The sequence below is a fragment of the Leiobunum rupestre genome, chromosome 6 (genome assembly GCF_980474605.1).
Source record: "Leiobunum rupestre chromosome 6, qqLeiRupe1.1.hap1, whole genome shotgun sequence".
NCBI classification, from domain to species: Eukaryota; Metazoa; Arthropoda; class Arachnida; order Opiliones; family Sclerosomatidae; genus Leiobunum; species Leiobunum rupestre.
In genome coordinates, this window is record NC_143389.1 from 52,668,710 (window position 1) to 52,693,812 (window position 25,103).

The 25,103-nt window shown below is 36.1% G+C and overlaps 1 protein-coding gene across 2 annotated transcripts; it reads left to right on the forward strand.

Annotated features, from left to right (window-relative positions):
* Positions 1-13,991: 13,991 nt before the first annotated feature.
* Positions 13,992-19,765, forward strand: LOC149941482 (RNA helicase Mov10l1-like). 2 transcript variants are annotated; one of them, XM_090178665.1, is made up of 24 exons: positions 13,992-14,052; positions 14,492-14,630; positions 14,698-15,076; positions 15,133-15,306; positions 15,366-15,529; positions 15,590-15,736; positions 15,806-16,003; positions 16,063-16,278; positions 16,339-16,456; positions 16,516-16,614; positions 16,679-16,828; positions 16,893-16,984; positions 17,054-17,112; positions 17,182-17,424; positions 17,485-17,594; positions 17,666-17,749; positions 17,811-17,966; positions 18,035-18,100; positions 18,159-18,185; positions 18,241-18,378; positions 18,448-18,621; positions 18,678-18,926; positions 19,000-19,140; positions 19,204-19,765. In XM_090178665.1, the coding sequence occupies exons 2-24, from the start codon at positions 14,500-14,502 to the stop codon at positions 19,273-19,275; spliced, it is 3,387 nt and encodes a 1,128-aa protein (XP_090034791.1). In that variant the 5' UTR covers positions 13,992-14,052; positions 14,492-14,499; the 3' UTR covers positions 19,276-19,765. The 2 variants fall into 2 exon arrangements, with proteins under 2 accessions (XP_090034791.1, XP_090034792.1); XM_090178666.1 differs by lacking the exons at positions 13,992-14,052; positions 14,492-14,630 and having other exon boundaries at positions 14,864-14,890; positions 14,995-15,076.
* Positions 19,766-25,103: the final 5,338 nt, after the last annotated feature.

Genomic DNA, 25,103 nt, shown 5'->3' on the forward strand with positions numbered 1-25,103 from the left:
ACTGTCAAAAACTTATGTAATAATGCCAGAAATTCTCTGATAATGCATGTCCAGACGTTAATGAATAGCAAAAAGCCCTTACTAGAAAACGGGTAAGGAGAACGTGTACGCAGTATAGCTCCCTCCATAGGCGTTTTTTACTAACCTCTCTTATAATCAGAAGTAAATGATTAAAGGTTATTCAATAATAATAGATTACGTAAATAGCTCATTTTCGACGGCTATCTTTTCGCGTTCGGAGTCGAATATTTCACAACTTGGAGAAGACGCTATATTTCTGTATATTTTTTACGAAATAATCCAATTTTCCAACGCAACAAATTGAAAGCGTTGTATAGTTCTGGCGAAATAGGTACGAGTATACAAGCAGAGACCAAGAAGGTATATTTATTCTTAGAAAGAATGGCTATGTTAAGAGAATCCTCGGGCATCATGGCCAGGTCACTCTCCATTCTCCCTAAATACACGAAAATTAAAATTGGTGTTTAGACAATGCTCACAACCATAATAAACGTTTTAAGGTTGTTCAAACACTTTTTCTTATCGTCCTGCACCCTGGATTAGTAAAATACTATTGGAACCGTACTCGTTTTGTTTACTTTTTACCTCTTTTGGCTCGAATTTATGACCATAAAATTATCCCGAAAGTGATTCTGCTAACAAAGAGAATAGACAGTGTTTGGAGACTTCTGATTTCGCAATCTCTCTGTGACAGTCTATCATTAACCGAAATCGTTTCATTTCATCCTTATGGGTATTGTGTTACTTATGTTATTATTATTTTAGAAGGCTACTCTATTCATATACTTGGAATCGCAATTTGTTTTGCACTGATGTCAAAGGAATTGATATTGAATGGAAGTTATAAAAGATAATATATAACCTCTAGTATTTCTGTTCCAAAGGGTTCCAATATCCTATTAATGGAACTTGAGTTGTCGGAAAATAAATTGCTTGCAAAAAGCGATTTTTAATAATTAACATATATCTTAGCGGATAGCTATTTGAATTTTTTTTTCCAGATTTGTAGAGGCGTAATACGGGGACGAAAGGGGGTAGAAGTTTTTCTTCACCAATTTTGGTTTTAATTTTAATTCTAATGTACTAAACCTAGAAACAAAAATTGGACGACTATTTAATAAGTAGGATTTGTGCAGTTTTTGATAATTTTTTCGGAAATGTGTAGCAGTAACGGAGGGAAGGCTAAGTTTGATTTGCCCCAATCCTTTTATTTTTTATATAAAGCAATTAATTTTCAATTTAATTATCTAATTATAAAAATCTTTTATAATTTCCATAACGTTAAATAAGCCAAGAGGCTATTAATATATTTTTTAAATATTTTGGTGAAATTTTGAAAATTCCCCCTCCACGTTTTTACGAACCCAGACCTCCCCCTACCTCTGAAAGGTGTACACGCTTCCCGTAATGAGTAAAGTAATTTCGGCACTTCGCGTAATCTTACTGCGCATTACTCTTCGCGTAATATCAACGTACTTCCAGTAATCGGTGTACAGGCAATCTCTAAGTGACCAGCTCCTCCGGTTTCGTCTGTACTTGGATGTACTTTGAGTTTTCCATTATTATTATAAGTGGTGGCAAGCCGCGCACTTCGACCCTAGGTAAATTTTGCAACCCCCAACCTGTGACTTGAGGTAAAAAGTCCTATTTCCGACACAAAGTTAAGAATCCGTTTGGCCGGGATGTTGAAGAAGTCATGGGTCTCCAACTGGCACCCGATGCATACCAAGATGCTCAAACCTTTGAGCCGCATAATAGTTACAGCTACAAAGAATGTGAGAGGCAGTTTCCTCCTCAGCAAGACCTGCCCGACAAATTGGGTCATCACTGAATCCAATAAGATTTAAGTTATAAATTTTAAAATTATGTTCCATGGTTATTTTTCAATAATTAAAAGTTTTATAAAGATTTAAGTGTCTGTTAAGTTGGCAATGGCCTGTAAGTAAGCCAGTTACCAACCTTATATTCGTAAGCTTGAGTTGACGATCCGACATATACTTGGAGACCAGGCTGCGTACAAGGCCACGGGGGATAGGTAGAGCAGGTTCAGGCCCACTAAACAAAGCTTTTACACCCTCCCTGGCCAAGGCGTCGGCCTTTTCGTTCCCGTGATGCCCTTTATGACTAGGTATCCAATAAAGTTGAACGTTATTATGCGTCCCAAGATCAGAAAGGAGATCTAAGCAGCTAATAACCAGTTTAGAAGTGATACTATACTGGTTAAGAGCATTAAGTGCGGCCTGACTATCCGTGTAGATTTGGATAACCTTCCCGCGATGCTTCTTTTCAGACAATAGTCGGCACTGAAGCAGATAGCACAGATTTCTGCTTGGAAAACGGTAGCGTATTCCCCAAGGCTTTCGTAAAAACCATTGTTATTATTAAGGCAGTACATCCCCGCGCCTGTACCAGAATTGGTCTTAGACTCATCGGTACCGTTTGAAATATTAGACCAATACGTGTGGCTTGGGAAGTAAACCTCAAAAGGCTTACTAAAGTGTAATTTAGCAGCCGAAATGTCAGAACCCATCTTAAGTACTGCACTGTTAAAAAAAAACGTTCAAAAGACGTTCAACTTAGAACAGTCTGTTCAAAAATGAACGTTTGCGTTCTAAAGGTATGTAACAGAGAACGGTGTGTTTAAGATATTTTATTTCGTTCAAATAAAAAAGAATGCTCTTTCGCCCTCTGGAGGAAGGCTTGTAAACTACACAATAGAATATATTCGTTCCAATACACTCTTTTACGAGCGTATCGACCCCCCTTTACAATCTCCCATGTTGCGGCCGCCACCGCCGTACTACCTCTGCCTCCACTATTGAATTTCCCCCCCTAACGGGTCCCCTCCCCATGTAGTCAAGCTATGGATTCCCCCACGAATATTCTCCGTAAAAGAATCTATAGCTAGGAGATCGTTCCCCTTAGAACAGGTTTTACACACAATCCTATATGGATTTCTTTGTATTGGTTTCATGTACAATTGTACTAACATATAAGCGTGACACTTTCAACGTATGACCAAAAGTAACAAATAAGTGTGACACTATTTTGCGGAAAACGTAGTAAGGCCAAAAAAAAACAAAAAAGTGTGACACTATTTTGCGGAAAACTTCGTATGGCCAAAAGTAACAAACAAGTATAACATCCATAAAGTAATAAATGAGTGGTTTAGAGTGCGCTTTGTTATAGGTAGTTTTTTCGTACAATATTATGTTGTTTTAAGTTAGTGTACTGTACTGGTTGATTAAACTATTACTCGTAGTAATTTATTTACAGGGTGAGTTAGAAAATGTTGTAATGAAGTTGTTTTTGTAGTTGTATGTATAGTGTGTTTGGAAATTTACCTAAGATTCAATTTCATTGTTGGAGCGTAGCTCCTTCACTAGCGACTCAAATGGCGTTAGTTCTGTAACGCTGTTTCTCAGAAACTACCCCACCTATTGAAAAGAAACTTCACACAAATAACGATATAAATAACTTCCGTGTCCTAACGAAGTGGAAAACGAAAAAGGGTTGTGAAAGGTCCGAATTTATAGGACAGGCACCGTTTTTTTTTAAGTATATTTTTATTTGATTGGCAAGGTAGACAAAATTCGTTCGGAAATGTAATTGCCCAAGTTCCAGAATCAAAATTTACAGAAAATATTTCGTAATATACTGCAATTTGGTTTGACGTTTTCAGCATAGAAATAAATTTTAAAATCGTTTGTTACCAGTTCTCGGCCTGTAGGTTGAGAGTAGAATGTAATATCTTTGGCGCTATGAAACGATTTTATTTGTTTTACGCATATCACGTTCGTGGTAGATATTTTAAGCTTAAGTTGAGGTTGGAACTAAATTCAAATAATCTAGATTAAGGCCTGGTTTTCCTTTTCTGTGGGTAATGGGTTAGGTTAGGTTGCTTTTAATAATTTAGCATGATGAACCGCTGGCAGGAGACATGAGCTATAATTTTGAAAGCAATAACTGTATGTACTCTTTGTATTGGATAACGATAAAGCATTCCAAGTCGAACGAGAAAATGATCCACGGCGAACGACAAAGCGTTCCACCGAGAACGACAAAACGTTCTAATTTGAACAAAGAAGGTTTGTTCAATATAGAACATCTAAGTTCAATATTGAACCATCAACCATCGTTCTTTATCGAACGAATATTTTTTGTTCATATTAGAACAAAATGGCGTTCTGTTACAGGGACAACCTTCTGAACGGCGATTTGTTCAATTTATAACATTTTTTTTTAACAGTGTGGTAACTGACTAGAAATATCATGGTAGAGCTTGGTGTGGCTATTTACCCAATTATTAACCTTCCACCATCCAATTTGGTCAAGCCTATAGGCGCCAAAAGCAGCAGCTTCCTCTATAAAAAGATGTATAGGAAGAATGTTCGAGAGAACTTCTAGAGAAGCACTTGGGGCGGTTCTCATAGCTCCTGTAATGCCAACACAAGCCAGCCTTTGCAGGGTGGGCAGCTCAAACTGCACGGTTTTTAAAGTAACCCTTGGCCACCAGACCGCAGCTGCGTAGGACAGAATGGGTCTGATGATCATAGTATACAGCCAGTATACAACTCTGGGACTAAGGCCCCAGGATTTACTGACTGTACTCCTATTCCTCCAAAATAACATTTTGCCCTTCTTGATAATATAATCAAGACGTGGTTTCCATGTTAATTTGCCGTCAAGGATGACACCGAGATATTTCACCTCGGTGCTTTCCACTAGGTTAGTTCCAAATAAGGCCATTAGACTTAGCAACAAACACAAGGAGAACGCAGCTAGCCTTTAAACACGCTAACGAAGGTTTGTGTACGAATTTCATTGGACGAGCGTCACGAGCCTTTACGCTGAACGTTTTACGGGCGGGGGGGAGACAATTTCCGAATTTTCCCCTTCCGACGGCAGCAGGCGCTAAAGCGTCTAGCCAATGAAAAATGTACACAAGAAAATCCACGACTTTTGACTGGTTGCGTTCTCCTTGTGTGGGGTGTTGTGTTTGTTGCTCCTAGGTTACACCATCTTGGAAAATAATTATCCAAAAACTCAATAGACGCTTAAATAAAACCGGATCAGCGATTTGCCTAGAAATAGTAATACAGAGAGGCAGTTAATACTTGTAAAAACGTTATACTTTAAAGCGCGCGCTGCTTAATGTTTCAATATAGGACTCATTCGATTTCACACGTGCCTCCTGAAAGAAACAAATTCGCGTGCTCTCAACTTTAGCCTTACCACGGCCCCCTGCATGTGCTTGCTCCTCGTGCGCTCTGCTCGTCTAATAGCATTTTCCATTAGGATCGCTCCGAGACCACTCGGGATTTTACGATGACGTCAGAACTCTTACTCGGACCATGGGCCAATAAAAGATATTGGCCCATGCTCGGACTGACGTGAAATCCTTGTGAGAGCAAAAAAAGTTGCTCCGTAACTGAAGACAGACCAGTTTTGAGTGGTCCGCGAGCGAGTGATTCCACCCATGGAGGACGTAACTCGCCCTCGGAGCAGGTTTTTTCTACCCAATGGAAACGAAAAAAAATTACGAGAAGTCTGCGATCGCTCGGACCAGGCCAATGGAAAACGCTATAACATAAACACGTGACTACTTTAGTCAGTGACTCGCGCGTAGAAGAGGAAAGAAAAAGAGAGCGGCATTTATTGAAACGACTTTTAAATGTAAAACATTACTAAATGAGGCATCTTTTTTGTCATACCTACCTCCTTAAGTTCTGATAACGTCGTTACTGTAAAAAGCACTCATATTGCTCCACGAAAAATGTTAAAAACACCAAATTGTTCATAATTTAAAGGGTTTTCTCTAAACTTCAATGGACTATTGCGGTATAATTTTGATGGAATTTCCTAGGGTTCGTTGGCAAACAATAAACTTGTGTAATATAGTGTTGAAATTTTATATCAACACATCAGCTGCAAAGTATGATGAAATAACCAAGCAATTAATAAATTAAAATAAATTGATTAATTTTTAATAAATTAAAATAAATTGATTAATTTTTAATAAATTAAAATAAATTGATTAATTTTTAATAAATTAAAATAAATTGATTAATTTTTAATAAATTAAAATAAATTGATTAATTTTTAATAAATTAAAATAAATTGATTAATTTTTAATAAATTAAAATAAATTGATTAATTTTTAATAAATTAAAATAAGTTGATTAATTTTTAATAAATTAAAATAAATTGATTAATTTTTAATAAATTAAAATAAATTGATTAATTTTAATAAATTAAAATAAATTGATTAATTTTTAATAAATTAAAATAAATTGATTAATTTTTATTAAATTAAAATAAATTGATTAATTTTTAATAAATTAAAATAAATTGATTAATTTTTAATAAATTAAAATAAATTGATTAATTTTTAATAAATTAAAATAAATTGATGAATTTTTAATAAATTAAAATAAATTGATTAATTTTTAATAAATTAAAATAAATTGATTAATTTTTAATAAATTAAAATAAATTGATTAATTTTTAATAAATTAAAATAAATTTATTAATTTTAATAAATTAAAATAAATTGATTAATTTTTAATAAATTAAAATAAGTTGATTAATTTTTAATAAATTAAAATAAATTGATTAATTTTTAATAAATTAAAATAAATTGATTAATTTTAATAAATTAAAATAAATTGATTAATTTTTAATAAATTAAAATAAATTGATTAATTTTTATTAAATTAAAATAAATTGATTAATTTTTAATAAATTAAAATAAATTGATTAATTTTTAATAAATTAAAATAAATTGATTAATTTTTAATAAATTAAAATAAATTGATTAATTTTTAATAAATTAAAATAAATTGATTAATTTTTAATAAATTAAAATAAATTGATTAATTTTTAATAAATTAAAATAAATTGATTAATTTTTAATAAATTAAAATAAGTTGATTAATTTTTAATAAATTAAATAAATTGATTAATTTTTAATAAATTAAAATAAATTGATTAATTTTAATAAATTAAAATAAATTGATTAATTTTTAATAAATTAAAATAAATTGATTAATTTTTATTAAATTAAAATAAATTGATTAATTTTTAATAAATTAAAATAAATTGATTAATTTTTAATAAATTAAAATAAATTGATGAATTTTTAATAAATTAAAATAAATTGATGAATTTTTAATAAATTAAAATAAATTGATTAATTTTTAATAAATTAAAATAAATTGATTAATTTTTAATAAATTAAAATAAATTGATTAATTTTTAATAAATTAAAATAAATTTATTAATTTTAATAAATTAAAATAAATTGATTAATTTTTAATAAATTAAAATAAAATGATTAATTTATTATAACGACATATCAAGTTAAAGATATAGTACAAGGCGAGTTTATATAAGTAGAAAAAAACAAACCGTTATCGTTAAAACATTATGTACAAACATTAGACATCAGTTCGTAGTGGTAAAAGGCAATTATCGTTTTTAATCTTCAACATATATGGCGATTAAAACATGTTATCAGGCCGATAGTACCAATAATTATTTAAACTATGTATGTAGCGAATAGTTTCAAATTAGATATTACGGGAAATGTTTAATTTTATTGTATGGGGTTAAATTAGGCTTCACCATTATATTTTTATTTAACCAACCAAAAAGTTCCCATTATTTCAACAAGCAGTAAATAAACAGTGACTTGAATGTCCTAGCTCTCGGATATATTACTTCTCGGTAATTTCCTTGAAGAGGTTTTTTTGAAGCGCCTATTTGGTCTAAATGTTTGTCAGTCTTTTTGAATATATTTTTTTAATTCTTATTAAACTGGTTTTAAATACAGGGTGCTTTGAATAGCTCTGACTGGCCATTTTTTTTCAGAAACTCCGGGTTTTTGTAAAAAAAATATTTTTCACCGGTAGGTGCTAGAAAAAACGTTTCAATGATAAAGTTGTAGAGTGCTGTCGAAAATGTTCAAAGAAATTAGTTTCATTGGAAAATAACACTTTTTCACGAAGATATGAGCGGATGGCCGGGAGTAGTGGCTCACTCCTGTAATCCCAGGCGTCCGGGAGGCAGAGTTTGTGGAAGGCCGTGTGAGGACGACCACTAATCCTCCAACGGGTGGTTGTCATACTTCCGCCACGGGTGTCCCAACCCTATCCCCAAGTATCCCCCCGTTGGCGTGGCCGTAACACATATCTCGCACCTGATTAATCAAATGGACGAGCGGACTCTATTGTCCCACCCGTCACAATCGCTCATAACGAGCTTCTAAAAAAAAAAATGAGCGGATGAATAAAAACAAGCTGTCCATAGGGGACAATAGCCTTCGCATTTTTGTACGTAAATGAAAGAAATGTCTGAAAGACTTAATTGAACATTTTATTCGAATAAACATAAGAATTTTACAAGTGAGGTTCTATGATACCTCCGTTTGCCACGATACATGTTTGGGCACGATGAAACATGTTTTGAAACGAGCGTCTGATCATATCAGGAGTGACAAGTTCGAAGGCTGCAATGATTCGGTGACGCAAATCTTCGATGTTCTGAACGGGCGTCACGTAAACTTGTGCTTTGATGAACCCCCACAAGAAAAAGTCCATCGGAGTTAGGTCCGGAGACCTCGCATACCATCGAACGTGACCGTTCCTGCCAACCCAACACTGAGGGAACTCGTTGTTAAGATGCTCCACTAAACATCTAGGTACGTGGGGTGGTGCGCCGTCATGTTGTTACCACATCTGTCTGTAAGCTTCCAGCGGAATATCTCCTTAAGCTTCTGCTAATTCGTTCTGCAAAAGCGCCAAGTAGCGTTGTCCATTAAGACGAGCTGGGAGGAAAAATGGGCCAATAACTCGATCCCCGAGCAAACCCGCCCAAACATTCAGTCGGAGTTGTTGTTGATGATGGTGAGGAAAACCCCTGTGAGGATTTTCGTATGTGGGTGTTTTGATGGTTGAAAGGCCCATCTCTCCCAAAGTAAACACTCGTCGGTCACCAGCATTTGATTGATGAAATTTGGGTTCTCATCAGACATGGTTATTAGCCAGTTGCAGAAATCAAATCTACGTTCCATATCTGTTTCGTGCAGAGCTTGGTGGAGGGTCGCTCGATACGGATGGAAGTAGTGATTGTGAAGAGTGGTCCACACGTAGTTCGTCGATAATCCGAGATCGTCGCTTGCACCTCTGACGCTTGCTCGAGGATACGCAACAAAATAGGCTAGAACGGTGTCTTCCATGTTGATGACTTGACGACCTGGTCCATGAAATTTGGGATTGATGTTTCCGTAAGTCTGAAAGTCACGAACATCTCCAAGAACGGTGTTGTGGCTTGGTCTTCTATCTGGATATCGAACGGTGAACAATTCACTAACCCTATGCGCGTTACGATTGTCTTCACCATAAAATAATTCGACCATAAAAGCACGCTGATCAAGTCTAATAACAATCGTACAAGCTTATTTATTATCTAAACGTACACAATGTTGGCGAAAGAGCTAGGCAGTTCTCAATATTCCAAATAGGTGAAAGTTCACTTTCCAATTTTGTTTATAAATATTTTTTCCGCTTTTTCACGTTTAAAGGTATTATAATAACTTCACTTCTATTGTTATAAACAAAAAGGCGTAAAATCCACCCAAAAACCATTCGGTTAAAAATTGCAAGGTCCTTTAAACAAAAACGTCACGTCCTATATTACTCTAGGCCATAAAAGTAGTGAAATCAATAACGGGCAAGATCTGTAATTATATTCCCGTAACCGTCATAAACTGGACTTATTTGTCGACAAGTGATGTGCTCTGAAGTAATATGCTAGACCTTGCGCGTCCTAAGTGTTTTACTGAGTTAAAATCCTTTGTACAACCATAAAACATTTCAAAGAGAATGGCTAATATTAGAATCGCATTGTATCAAATACACCGTTAAATAAATTGGTTTGAAAATTTTCAACGGTTCTTAGGATGCTCGCAAAGCCTTCTGGGAAAGAAAGAAACACAATATTGGATGAAAATGCTATCTCTCACTCATGCGCGAGAATGTATTTTCGGCTCGATGGCCGAGACAAGTTTTCTTAGCTTAGCTGTAACGATGCTAATAATACCAAATAAGTTAAATAATTTACCAAGTTAATTAAAGAAAAAGGTCAATATAACATAAAACGTTTTCTTAAGAATGTATAAAGAGTGAACAAATCATAAAATATACAACGTAGCGGACGAAAGGCAAACATAAATATCAAAAATTAGTTCCTAACCTAATCAACCTCCCGACTTTAAAGTTTTCTCGCAAAACGTGGCCCGGCTTATTTATTTTATTTATAGGTGTATATATTGTTTAGATCGAAATATATTATCTACTCTGTTTAAATTTACTCTTTTACCTTAAAAGCATAGTAAGCGAGTTTCAATAATCAGAGTCAACATAACTTGGCAGTGAAATAAACGTTTTTTTTTTTTATTATTCGATTGTAACGTGTGGGACAATTCAGTCCTCTCGTCCATCTGATTAATCAGGGCGAGATATGTGTAACGGCCACGCCAACGGGGGGATACGTGGGGACAGGGGTGGGGACACCCGTGGCGGAAGTATTCCGACCACCCGTTGGGGGATTGGTGGTCGTCCTCACACGGCCTTCCACAAACTCTGCCTCCCGGACGCCTGGGATTACAGGAGTGAGCCACTACTCCCGGCTGAAATAAACGTTGGCACGTGTTTAATTCTTGTCTCGCTCAAAGTACCACCTTGGCCAACCAAGACAAAATAAAAAAAACCCGATAAAATTACTGAAACTGTCCGTACTAGTGGTACTCGAACATTTCTGTACATTATCGATAGGTGGCGGTGCGACTATTGAAACTGGCAAATTACTTAAAGCAGACCAGTTGTGGACTGCAGTGACGTAATTACTGCAGTCAACGACTTATCTGCTTTATTTAATTATGCTTTTAAGGTAAAAGAGTAAATTTAAACATATAATATATTTCGATCTAAACAATATATTTGATACAATGCGATTCTAATATTAGCCATTCTCTTTGAAATGTTTTATGGTTGTACCATAGATATATGAAATGTATATAAAGGTCTAGATAAATTTCGGGGCGTCTAAGCCTAACATAAAATACGGAATTGACACCTAGCAGACACCGAGGAATGCACGTGACCAAGAGCGTGAGCTCTCTTAGCATTTTAGTACTAAGTGTTTGACCTTTCCGCAGGCCGTAGTCTTTAGACACCATCTGTTGGCGACTTGTAGTATAATTTTTAAGCAGGAGACAATGGCTCTCGCGACGATAGCACGAGCTTTCTTACCGATAGATAGCGCCTTATAAGGATAGCCTGCAGAAATTACGCGTTTCTGCTAGCTGTCACCTCCGTATTCACTCCCTTTGAAATATTCTATCTAGACCTTTATATACGTTTCCTATATCTATGGGTTGTACAAAGGATTTTAACTCAGTAAAACACTTATGACGCGCAAGGTCTAGCATATTACTTCAGAGCATATCACCGATATCACTTGTCGACAAATAAGTCCAGTTTATGACGTTTATGGGAATATAATTACAGATCTTGCCCGTTATTTGATTTCACGACTTTTATGGCCTAGAGTAATATAGGACGTGAAGTTTTTGTTCAAAGGACCCCACTTGGATAAATTCCCGGTTACGGTTAAGAAAGCTGGCATGCAAAGAAATGCAAATATCAAAGGGGTAATCTATAGCGTGGACTTATCATCAAAACCAGACGATGCTGCTGGAATTTAAGTCAACCCCGCCTCCAGAAGTCAAGATTTATTATCGACGATTCGAGATTGCGAAATACGAACGCCGGCTAATAGGCGCTTAAATAAAACATCTTCCCAGAATTTGCCAAGAAGTAATATTTCCGACAGCCAGGACTCAAAAGTTATTATTTATATAGTGCTTGTTGAAATATTAGAAAGCTGGAAACTTTCTCGAACGTAACATCGGTTTTTTGCTAAGCCTGAACATGCCAAAAAAGTTACCAGGTTAAAAGGAAACACTTGTTGCATACCGTACTGCAAAAGTAATATGTATAGTTCTAAAGGAATGAGTTTTCATCTTTTTCCAAAAGGTAATTTTATGAGAAGCTTTACAATTAGCCTTTTCAGTTTACATAGAGCCACGTAGTGAAAAATGCAAGAAGATTATTAACTGCTGGATTTTCGTCTACTAAGCAGACGCTTTATTGAAAAATCGTCTGCTTAGCAGATGAAAATCCAGCAGTTCATGAGCTTCTCGCATTTGCCACTACGTGGCTCTATGTAAACTGAAAAGGCTAATTGCCCGGTATTTTAAAAATATTACATATAATCAGAAGTAAATGAATTTACTTCTGATATAATTTTAATTATTTATACCATAAGAGGATGATAATAATAATAATATTATCTTCTTATACTTAGTTTTAGTAACATTATATATTTTACCTTAAAATATATTATCGAAAATTAACATTAGTATGTTCCTTATACACGTGAGCCGACGCATTTCTTATCTGACGGAAAATTCTCATGAGGGCAAAAACGCGTCTCCAATGGACGCTTCAATAAAAGATACTCGGTTAAAAGTCGGTTTTTACTCCCCTCTCCAAATTCATCTGGGAAGGAATTATTTCCGGTCGGTTGGTTAAACGGTTAGAATGGCTAGCCAAAATGTCATATTTAAGCCAATTGGAGACGCGTTTTTGCCCTCATGAGAATTTTGCGTCAGATAAGAAACGCGTCGGCTCGCGTGTATAAGGAACTTACTAATGTTAATTTTCGATAATATATTTTAAGGTAAAATATATAATGTTACTAAATCTAAGTATAACAAGATAATATTATTATTATTATCATCCTCTTATGGTATAAATAATTAAAATTATACGGAATATTTTTATATTACCGGGCAATTTTAAGGCTTCTCATGGAGGCAGAGTTAATTCATTTCGTATAAAATTATCTTTCGGAAAAAGATGAAAACTAATTCATATAGAACTAAACCTATTACTTTTGCAGTACGGTATGCAACAAGTGTTTCCTTTTAACCAGGTAACCTTTTTTGGTTTGTTAACGCTTAGCAAAAAAACCCATGTTATGTTCGAGAAAAGGTTCCAGCTTTCTAATATTTCAACAAGCACTATATAAATAGTAACTTATGAGTCCTGGCTGTCGGAAATATTACTTCTTGGCAATTTCTGGGAAGATGTTTTATTTAAGCGCCTATTGGCATATGTGACCTTTTGGCTAGCCATTCTAACCGTTTAACCGACCGACCGGAAATAGCTCCTTCCCAGATGAATTTGGAGAGGGGAGTAATAACCGAGTATCTTTTATTGAAGCGTCCATTCAGAATGCCGCAGACTTCGACATTTCAGTATTCAATGCCCGAATAACACTACATGTTACAATTGTGGGACAACCCACACGGACACCACCCCATGCCAAGAAACATCTCTCTATAAGTTGTAAACAAACATACCCAGCTTCCGCTTGGGACTGCCCTGCTAATAAAAGAAGCTTTAAATTCTTCGAATCCAATCCGCTAACAATAGACGAATATAATCCCTAAAAGAATCTATAGCATTTATAGTCTTTGGAACAGACCCATAAGCATTGAGTTGGGAATATTAATCTAGAGGTCCAATCGAAACGTCGAATTTCAGTATTTCGCGAAAGAAGTTTTTAAAAATAAGCATACCGTCGTCTGCTTAAAAATGACGAGAAAACGTTATCATTCTACCCGTGGCGCCGTCTATCTCTCGATAGTTCGTTCAAATAAGACGCGTTTTCCGGCAAAAAGATTTTGTTTTTCAAAAATAATGGATGGCGCAACGGGTCATATGATAACGTTTTCTCGTCATTTTAGAGGAGACGACACATTCGTAATTTTTAAAAACTTGTTTCGCGGGGAGCAGATTTGATTGGATCTCTAGATTAATATTCCCAACTCAATGCCCATAAGCACGTGAAGTTGTGAACACCGATGGTGGAGAACTGGAGAAGTCCGACTCCTAATTTTCGGTATGATTTTTTGACTATTTTAATTAATTCCATTTTATAAGAAGAGTTTTAAGTGAAATTTACGTGTCCAACCGTAGAAATTTCAAAGATAGTTATAAAATGTTTGTTTAATTATTGTTAAACGGTAAACGTTTAACAATACAAGTTTAAGCCTTAGTCAAGCCTAGTAAACTCGCTTACTTAAGTTACTTGTGTAAGTTGTGTTTGAAAACTAATCGCTTGCACTAAGATGTCCGGACTCCGGAGTTTAAAATTGCGCGCCTGGTGTGAAGGACCCGCTATATACACCAATAACTTCTAACCTTTATTTCGACCCCCGCTTTAACATCAACAACGTTCCAGCAAAAGTGTGGCTCTTATTTAGGGCGTTAACATCTCCTGCATGTGTTTTGTATGGTAAAGCAATGATTTTATACTTATTATTTTTCCATCTTAACAGGTGCAAAGATGTTACTAAATCTAGTTTATAAATCTGCTCGATTTACCTGGAAAACAATTTCCCCGTTTATTGTTAATTCAGTCAACTTTGAGGCAGGCCATTCAAATAATTTTGACGACGAAATAGAAAATGAAAATCAGTATGAAATTACTTAATTTTCATCATTTTAATGTTAGCTTTTTATGTACTAACAACATTTTCTATAGTAACTTATATGAAGAAAAAAGTCTATTAGGAAAAATAACAGAAATTAATAAAGCTGAAAGATATGGTCTTATTGATGGAACTATATATTTCTCCTTTGATCATGTTTATGGATCAAAGCATCCCAAAATTGGAGACTGTGTTTCTGCCAAAATATCTCGGTCACGACCCGAACATAGTTGGATAGCTGAAAATGTCAATTTAATAGATGAATTTTGGGGTGAAGAGGAAAATGACAAAAAAAATGACAATCCTGATTTTGGTTCACATAATTCTGATTTTAATGAACAAAATGCTAGGCAAAAATCTATAATTTCGACTGTTAAGACAGTTGAAAATGGCAAGGTTTTAACACGGGATGGCACAGATTTTAATTTAAAGGTAAAAGCATTAGTATAGAATATAAAATGAAATTGTAATATTTAAATGTGTTATAGGACATGGAGTATGATTTCATACCTTGTGCAGGAGATGTTCTTTGTATTAGTGTTTTAGTTGATAATGATTATGAAGAAGACAAGAAAATAGTTGGTTTTAAACCAACCAGGAAATGGGAAGTTGATGGAAAAGTGACATATTGTCGATCTGATGGTGGAGTTATCAATGATCAAGTATGTGTTTCAATTTTTTAGTTTTATTTTATTTTTCTAATAATCTATTTTGCTGTTAGATTTGGTTTGCTTATTCCGCTTGTTATAATAACTATAGGCCAAAGAGGGGTGATCAAGTTAAAGTAGAAGCTGTGGAGAGAAATCAAGGGAAATATGTATGGAGAGCCATATTTGTAGGTCCTAAACAACTTGTAAAAACAGATTATGGAAATGCATCTCCAATGTTAGTTTCTACCTTTTGTATTTCCTTGTTTTAAGTAAACTATAGAGTTCATCATTACAGAAATGAGGTTCCTAAGTTAAAGTTACCAGTTCAAAATAGTTTTATTCAAGAACTTTTGAAAAATAAAAATGATGTCACCGTTACCGAAGATTTAACTTTTCAGAAAGTGGAACTATTTAAAACAAATTATTTATCAGCGTGGATTAAGTATGTACCTTGAAATAAGTTGATATACCATATTAAAACTTTTCGTTTTAATTTTTTTTATTTTGTTAGTAATTACAGCTCTGAAAATCGTAAATTAATTGACTGTAGATTGAGGAAATCATCAGAGGACACCTGCCAATTTAAAATTACAAATCCATTTTTGTATAGTGCAAGCAACAAAGATAATGAAAATCATGATTTTGAAATTAAACCTTTGATCATTCCTCCAGGAGGACGGGCTTATGTTAATCTAATTTGCAATGCAACGTAATATAACGCTAATACTCTAACAGTGTTGAAATAATAGTAATATTTTTTTGATACAGGCAAATTGGCAAAACCCGACAATTGATTTTTTTCCAGTTTGAAAATTTTTCTATTGGTCGGTACATTGAAGTTGAAGTTATTGACAAACTGCAACAAAATTTGATGCCAACTGTTCCATATAAAAAAGTTATAAAGCAAGAAGAATCAAAGAGACAAAAAGATTTTTTTGAAAAGTGCAACAGTGTTACATTGATTAGTGGTGGTATTTTTTTCAAGTAAGAACTAAACTATTTTTTTAATATCAATGAATTACAGAGTTGTTTCTTTTATTGAAGGCCACCGAGTAATGTCCCAGTCAAATTACGTCACTTTCCAGTGCCTAGTAAATTGTGGGATGCCTTATTAGATAATGAAGAAGAATCTGTTTTTAACCTCCTTCCAACTCTATCTGAGGTATTAATATTATTGTATTACTCTTAAACTTTAAATAATACTTGGTTGTTATTTAATAGAAATTAAGTTGTGAAAACTATATAGAGAAATTCTCAGCTCTTCTACATCTTGAGGAAATCCAAATGACATTGGATATGAGGCGATACGATATCAAAGATGTATTTGAGTTTAATTCGTACACGTCTTTATCCCTGGTTTTGCATTTATATACCTCCTTTTTAGGTTTGTTTGACGACGGCTGGAGAATACTTGAAACTTGGTGTTCCTGGATTAGCTGAAGGTAGACCATCACTTTTATTAGGGGATAAAGTTATCCTAACCACTCCTGGGGACGAAGACACTGGACCAGCGTATGCGGGACATATACATGAAGTAAAAACAGTGTAAAATTTTATGAGATTGATTAATTTATTTCCTTTTTTTTTCCTTTTTGTAGGTTTTAAGTAATGAAATACTGCTAAAATTCAATCCCAGGTTTCATGAAACTTTCAACGGGGAATCTTTCAATGTTGCCTTTCAATTTAGTCGGTAAGTATTGTTTCCAATTGATATTGTTTGTAAATTAGTGCATTTTAAAATTTTTTCTAAATGAAATAGAACTTCTTTGAGACGTTGCCATCAAGCCATAAACCAATTTGATCACATAGATAAAGAAAGTAAGGTGTACAATTAAAACAAAATTATTTTGTTCATCAATTTTGTAAAGGACTTACTCTTTCTTTTAGTTTTGTTTCCAACAAAAGTAGAAGTCAAACCTCCCATTATATCCGTAGTTATGGAAAATAAATCATCGAAAAATGAATTATTATCTGACATTTTTAAAGAAAAAATAATGAATGAGAGTAATAATTCGGGGTCTACTCTGAAATGGTTCAATCCATGCTTAAATGAACGGCAAAAAACTGCTGTGAAAAGAATTGTAGAAAATCAGTCCCGTCCATTGCCTTATTGCGTGTTTGGACCTCCAGGTTATAATATACATTATATTATTATATAAAACATATAAACATTTTTATCTTTTATATCAGGCACGGGTAAGACTATCACAATAGTTGAGGCAATATTGCAAGTTGTGCATTTAATTAAATCTAGTCGCGTTTTGGTCGTCACACCTTCAAATAGTGCAGCTGATTTGATTGTGAGTTTCAAATGGAAAATTTGTCTTACTTGAAAAAGCAATTGTTAATCTTTCAATTAATTTATTGACAGACTGAGAGGTTACATGCTAGTGGAAATATTACGGACGCTGATTTAGTTAGATTAAATTCATTTTCAAGATCAAGATCTGAAGATGTAAATAGCCTTTTTTGTTATCTTTTTTTCATTATTTAAATTCCTTTTTTTTTAAATACAGAGTATCAATCAAAATATTAAGCAGTATTGTAAAACAGCTGCTGATATAGAGAATGTGGCTTATTATAGAGTGATTGTAGCCACTTGTACCACTATAGGGTCTCTTTACACTTTAGGACTGAATGTTAAACATTTTTCTCACGCATTTATTGATGAGGTTATTGCTTTTTATTATTTTTTTACCATAATTATTTGAATATTATCAGAAATGTTTGTATTTTTTAGGCTGGTCAAGCAACTGAGCCTGAATGCATGGTTGTTATTGGACTCGTTGCTATTGGAAATGGACAGGTATTAATGACTATATAGTTAAAAAAATAAAAATTTGATGAAACATAATGTTTTTTAGGTTATTTTAGCAGGGGATCATATGCAGGTATAACATAAAAAAATTAAAAATTTCTTTGATATAAAATTATTTGTTTGGACAGCTAGGACCCGTTCTACAATCATCGTATGCTAAAACATTTGGACTAGAGTTGTCCTTGCTTGAACGGCTAATGCAAAGAGTTCCATATCAAAGAGATGAAACCAAGTTCTCTGATCATGGAAATTTTGACCCCTTACTCGTATGTAACATGATTATTAATGGACTAAATTTCTGTATAAATAATACAATGCACGTTTTTCCTCACCAGGTCACCAAATTAACCAAAAACTATAGATCTCACAATTCAATTTTAAACATTTACTCAACTTTATTTTATCATGATGAACTGATTTCCTTGGCGAATAAAAGTATTGTCAGTGTGTTGGATAATTGGGACTCTCTATCCAAATCAAATTTTCCAGTTTTGTTTGATGGAGTTAGGGTAAGGCTATTAAGTAATTTAATGGAAATAAAAAAATATATACTATTTGGTTTTAGGGTGAAAATTACAGAGAAGCCACTAGTCCATCTTGGTTTAATCCGGTTGAAGCTGTTCAGGTCATTCGCTACCTCCGTTCTTTGTACAATTTTGGTATTTATCCGGAAGACATTGGAGTAATAACTCCGTATCGAAAACAAGGAGAAAAAATCCGGGAATTAATGTCCAGTGTTAATTTGGAACCTTGTAAAGTCGGCTCGGTTGAAGAATTTCAGGGAAGAGAATATTTAGTTATCATAATATCCACTGTAAGTCTAATGTAATTTAATCATTTTAATTCCGCCTTGAATTTATTTTTAATGTTAATATTTTTCCCTCAAGGTTCGAACATGTCCAGATCTTCTAGAGTATGATGTTAAACATAGTCTTGGTTTCTTAAGAAATCCGAAACGTTTTAATGTATCAGTGAGCAGAGCTATAGCACTCCTCATTGTCGTCGGAGACCCATATCTATTAGCAAATGTAATTTTTTTTTGTTTATAATATTTATTATATATCTTATAGATTTAAATATTCTTTTTCTAGGATGACTATTGGGGATTTTTGTTAGAATATTGCCTTGAAAATAAAGGCTACCGAGGGACAGAATATCATTAAATTTTTTAACATTCCGGAATGAAAAGTCAATAATTCTTACCAATTTGATCCAACCATTCTGCTCTTTTTTTTAAAGTTTAGGCAAGACAAATGGTATCATAATGCCAGCTGAAAAAGGTTTTATTTGAAAAGATTGTTTAGGTCAAAGGAGGCCATCCCAAACTTTCCCCAGTATAATACTGACAAATTTATCGCAGTCTTATATTGTGTAATAAAATTAAAACTTTGTTGACTCGTTATTAAGCCATTAAATAAAGGGTCACTGGCATTTGAATTTAACAAGTTTCCCGCGCTTGTTTCAAGAATATGATTGGTCGTATCTGCTACCACGTGGTTTTCAAATGCTGGTGTGGCCCTTCATCATTATTTAGTTACAACAAAAATTGTTATTCACTTCTATGAAGTGTTATTATAAAAATGCTTTGTGCATTGCGTTTTCTGTAATCGAACGTTTGTAATAGTAAAAAAGATTTTATTGAATTTTAAGTTAAAGGACAATTCAATCCTTTTGTAAGAAAATGTACAAATACATATATTCAAATACATTTTGCATTCGTTTCTTTAGTTAATTTTACATGATACCAAATGGCAATTATTCCTACCAAACAGGCTTTGAGATATAAAAATTCATCATTAATATCATCAGTTTGAAGAATGGTTTATAATATTGGTAAGTCCAAGCTAAGACCATTTACACCTGGACTGCAATGAAGGTAGGCGTTGTTAGGCTAGTGTCGCCGCTACCCCAACGCCACCATCGTTATTTAGAGGCAACTCTCGTCCACAAGGGAACACCCAGGGAATTCAGGCTGAAAACACGCGTTCACTTCGCGCTCCTCTCCCGACATTTTACTCGGTCGCCCCGCGAGTCGTGGGTGGCATTCATTTCCCCAACTTTCCATAAGCTGGCCAACTGCCCATTTCACCAATTACTCATTACACCAACTGCCCATTACTCCAACAGTTGGAGTAATGAGCAGTTGGCGTTGTGGGTTGCTCATAACCCCAACTAATTTTCGCGGTACAGTAGCACTTGGCGTAATGGTCTACTCATAACCTCACTAATTTTCGGGATACAACAGAGGTTGGCGAAATGGTCTACTCAAAACCCCCACTAATTTTCGGAATACAACAGAGGTTGGCGAAATGGTCTGCTCATAACCCCAACTACTAAATGATCCTTTAGTGTATCTACGATAGTGTTAAAACCGTCGGTTAAAACTTCTACATGTAGAGCGATCGGGAATAACTTATTTTGACGCGGGATTTTAAAAGAGAAAATCATGCAAACGTAGCTAATACAAGTCGGCCAAGGCCGTAATATTAGTTCCACATCGATGAGCTGAAATTAATTTTTCTCTAAGCCTTGGCGCGTGTCAAAAAGGTTAAGCATAGCGTCAGACGTAAGCTTCTTTATCTGTACGGCGTGGTTCTGTCACCTCGTTAAAAAGATATAGAAGGTGTTGCAAATGTGGACGCCAACCACGACGACGACGACACTTCACAACATTCTAACGAAAACAATAGCCCTCAGCAGCTCAGCTAGTTGTGTGTTTCGAGGGGTTGGTTTCGAGGCACTCCACCCCAGTAAGCCCCCCCCCCCACCCCTTTTTCCCATGGATAATTCCCGTCGAACCAGCGCAGTAAGGCCCATAGAAATCTCATAGGTAACTAGAATGCTGCCGCCTACGGCCGATCTTGACGCCAGTTCGCCTTGAACCTTCAGCCAATGAGAGGCCGTAAAGTGGTTCCGGCAGAACCACTCTTTGAGCTCTGATTGGCTGAGATCTGGCTATCGTCTGCCACGGCGTTTGGCCCATTTGCCAGTTACACGGCAGCATTCTAGTTACCTATGAGATTTCTATGGTAAGGCCCCCTCCCCATTTTTCCCATGCGAGAATTTCCGTGGCACCCTTTACCCCATAGTCGAACCACCGCAGTAAGGCCCCCTCCCCCTTTTTCCCATGCGAGAATTTCCGTGGCACCCTTTACCCCATAGTCGAACCCCCCCCCCCAGTAAGGCCCCTCTCCCTTTTTCCCATGCGATAATTGCCATGGTACCCTTTTCCCCAAAGTAGAACCACCCTAGTAAGGTCCTTCCTCCCCTTTTATCCCATGTTATAATTACCGTGGTACCCCCTCCCCCCTTTTCCCATGTTATAATTACCGTGGTACCCTCTCCCCCTTTTCTCCATGCGAGAAAATTTCCGTGGTACTCCCCTCCCCCTTTCCCATGCGAGAATTCCAGTGGTACCCTTTTCCCCGCAAAAATAACTAAAAACTGGTCCCAAACCCCCCTGTACCCCTTTAAACCCCTGTATCCAATGGCTGATTTACTCTCATGACGTGAGCCCCGATTTCCCTCTGTCCCGCGGGCCACGCTGTTTATAGTCGAACCACCTAAGCGTAGCTTTTTTCTAGGAACCTTGGAACATGGATTAAATAACCTAAGGTTATTTAATCCATGATTGGAACCACCACAGTAGCCCCCTCCCCCCTAGTTTTCGGAAAGGAGGATCCCACCATGGACTAATTAATGTATACACAGGGACGGTCCGCACAACGCCACTCTCTCATAAAATCGGCGACTAAGTCTTGTTAATGCTGTTCCCTATTTTCATCCCCCCTTAAGCAAAGTTTAGCCGAGTCAAAACGTCATCAAACGGAAAAACGATGCTGCCCTCTATCTGCAAGTCTTGGAGTCTATCGATGTTGGCGTCTGCTTATGATTTGAAAAACAAACGGGTTTTTTTCGTTCATTTGAATAAGGTGTATGATTTAAGAGCTTTAATTTATTTCAGTAGTTTTACAAATTAATTAATTAGTCCATGATCCCACCCCCTCTAGTTTTGGAAAGTAGGATTCCCCCCACCCCCACCCCTAGGCCTCTAGCGAGTCCCGAACGCCCTACGCGACGAACCGAAAATGTCGGAATAAAATCGCCCAATGACGACTGCGAATTACGAAGTGACCGGCTCTTCCTTATTATATAGATATAAATACATATATACATATATATGGGCAAACATATAAATAAATATTGATTAACCATAAAAATTGTGGTTTTCTGTTTATTTATAGATATTATCCACGGATAAAAATGGATTTTAATATGCAAAAATTAATTTTATATTTCGGATAAAAAAAGATAAAGTGATTAATTCTTATCCAAACGCCGACCTCTAAGCTCACACCAAAAACAGGCAAGGAGAACATCAATTCGCCACCGAAAACTATCGCTACGCCCCCTTTGGTTTGCCATTGAAACCTAGATAAGTAGCGGCGAAAGCAGAAGCTATTAGCTTTTCCTCGTCGTTATTCGTTAATTTTACCTTATGATGCTTATATATGTTACTTATATCTTCTTATTTTTTGCATCATTTTCTTATGGTTTATTTAAGAAAAAACGTTCTTCTGTCTTTTTAATTGGACTGTAGTAGAGAAGCTAGTGTCGTTACGCCACCTATACTCCAGTGGCGTCACCAGGATTTTAAAACTGGTGGCGCTTAAGCCAAAAGCCCTGGTCGGGGGCGTTCCATTGAGTGATATGGGGAAGTGGGGGGCGGCTCCCAAAAAGATTTAGAAAGTTGGAACATAGTGGTCGACTAGGAAAACAAAATTTTATTGCCAATATTTAAAGGGCAACGCAAGTGACCATGCAGGGGGGTAAATTATCTTATAGATAAAAAGAACGACTGCGCATGTGCTACCTGCCATAGCCTTTCCCTCTGTAAAAAAAGCAGAACCATATTTGCCGAATTTATTTTGTAAATGCGCCTCTCGCGGTTTTTACGCAAAATCCATGCGAAAATGGCCGAGGAAAGTGAAGTCTCCGTGCTTACCGACAAATCGGATCCTAAACTTCTACAAAAAAAAAAATATTCTGTCGGGGTATAATGATAGGGAAATTGTTAAGGGAGACGGGATATAGGAGTGTGTGTGGTGTAGAATTTTCTTAATCCAATGTGAGGCTAGCGGCAGAGTTTTACCGCGTCCAAGGCCTAATGTTTCAACTTCCATTATTAAAAATATTCAATTCACAAATAATTTTATTCCAAAACATTGTTAAATCGAATATATCAAAGTCCAACTCTCGGAAACTAACCCAGTTCTTTTCTCCATAATAAATAAATTAAGCTAGGCCTAAATTCCTGGGTTCGTAGATTGAGAGCTAACTCAGCGAAGAAAATCGAAAAATTCGCGAATGAGAGCGAAATTGCACCACGTGGCTACACCTAGGATAATAAGGCTTTCGCGCTGTATAAAATCATCCTTGGAAAACCTACTTACGGCTTGTTGAAGAAAACATAGTTCCCCCCCTGCATGACCACTTGCGTTGCCCTTTAAGGAAACTTTTCGTTAAGTGAATTGGAAAAATTCTGAATTTTACGTGGCGTTTCAGAAATGTTAGAGGTGGCTCAAGCACCGCCTAAAACACCCTAGCGACGCCACTGCTAGACTCGTTTCGATCGCGAATAGAATAGGACTAAAAATATACGAATTTATAGGAATTATAGTACTACTAAGCCCAAGGTTCGTAAAAGAAAAGCACTATATGTACTAAGCCAGTTTTAATCAAAATGTACCTAATTTTATTTATAATTTTTTTTTAAATCGAACATGAAATATGCATGTGGAATATAGAAGCTTGTCTATGTGTCTTGTAACCTTTGAATCCGTGTCCGACAAAAGGGGCATCTCCGTCTCAATTCCGGCCTACTCAAACATGTTCTGCAAGCCGCATGTCCACAGGGAATTGCAATAGTACGACCCAGGTTGATTGTGCAGATGAAACACTATTAAACAATAGTTCTTTTACTATTACGTAACAGTTTTAGGATATAATTTTATTTTTTATTTTTTACCTCCGGTGCACCCTGTTGCGCTTCCGGTGCACCCTGTTGCGCTTCAGGTGCGCCTTGTTGCGCTTCAGATGCGCCTTGTTGTGCTTCAGGTGCGTCTTGTTGCGCTTCAGGTGCGTCATGTTGTGCTCCAACAAGTTCTAATCTAATTAAACCATTTTCGCCCCGTATTACTCTTAGCCTAACGGCTGGTTGTGGTTCGGCGGCAGTGGGCAGTTGTATAGCGCCGTTAAAGGGCATGGCGGTGGCAGCGGGCAGTTGTATAGCTCCGTTAAGGGGCATGGCGGCAGCAGCGGGCAGTTGTCCAGCGCCGTTAAGTGTCATGTTGGCGGCAGCGGGCAGTTGTATAGCTCCGTTAAGGGGCATGGCGGCAGCAGCGGGCAGTTGTATAGCTCCGTTAAGGGGCATGGCGGCAGCAGCGGGCAGTTGTATAGCGCCGTTAAGGGGCATGGTGGCCGCAGCGGGCAGTTGTCCAACGCCGTTAAGTGGCATGGCGGCAGCAGCGGGCAGTTGTCCAGCGCCATTAAGAGGCACGGCGGCAACAGCGGGAACTTGACGATGGTAAGGTAGAGCATTTAATCTACGTTGCCCTCTCCGGCCCACACGTCGCGCGGGTTGAGCAGCCTCGGCTACAAATTATTAAAAATTATTAACCTTTTTAATTTGATAACATGACTTTAAAAGCTTGTTTATTACCGTTTGCTCGTTGTCTACCAGGACGCAAACCGCCTGGGTTTATATAGTTTTGGGCGGTAGGAAGGAAGTTTTCTGTCGAAATTTCTTGTCTCCTGAGTCTCTCCGAAAGGTTTAGAATTCGGCTACAAAAATAAATTAATGTTAATATCCCTTAAGAGCAATATGGACTCAAAATTATATTACGTGTTGTTTTCATCGTGCATCCTGTTAAATCCAGATATAATTTCTTGGCCATTAAGGGCGCTGGCGTGGTCTCGTCTTTGCGCATCT

Bases quoted from the DNA above. Each gene is read 5' to 3' on its own strand.
- LOC149941482 (XM_090178665.1), top strand. From the start codon at position 14,500: ATGTTACTAAATCTAGTTTATAAATCTGCTCGATTTACCTGGAAAACA. The intron at 16,457-16,515 runs GTATTAATATTA...GTTATTTAATAG, and splicing joins TCCTTCCAACTCTATCTGAG to AAATTAAGTTGTGAAAACTA. The intron at 17,113-17,181 runs GTAAGGTGTACA...TCTTTCTTTTAG, and splicing joins TGATCACATAGATAAAGAAA to TTTTGTTTCCAACAAAAGTA.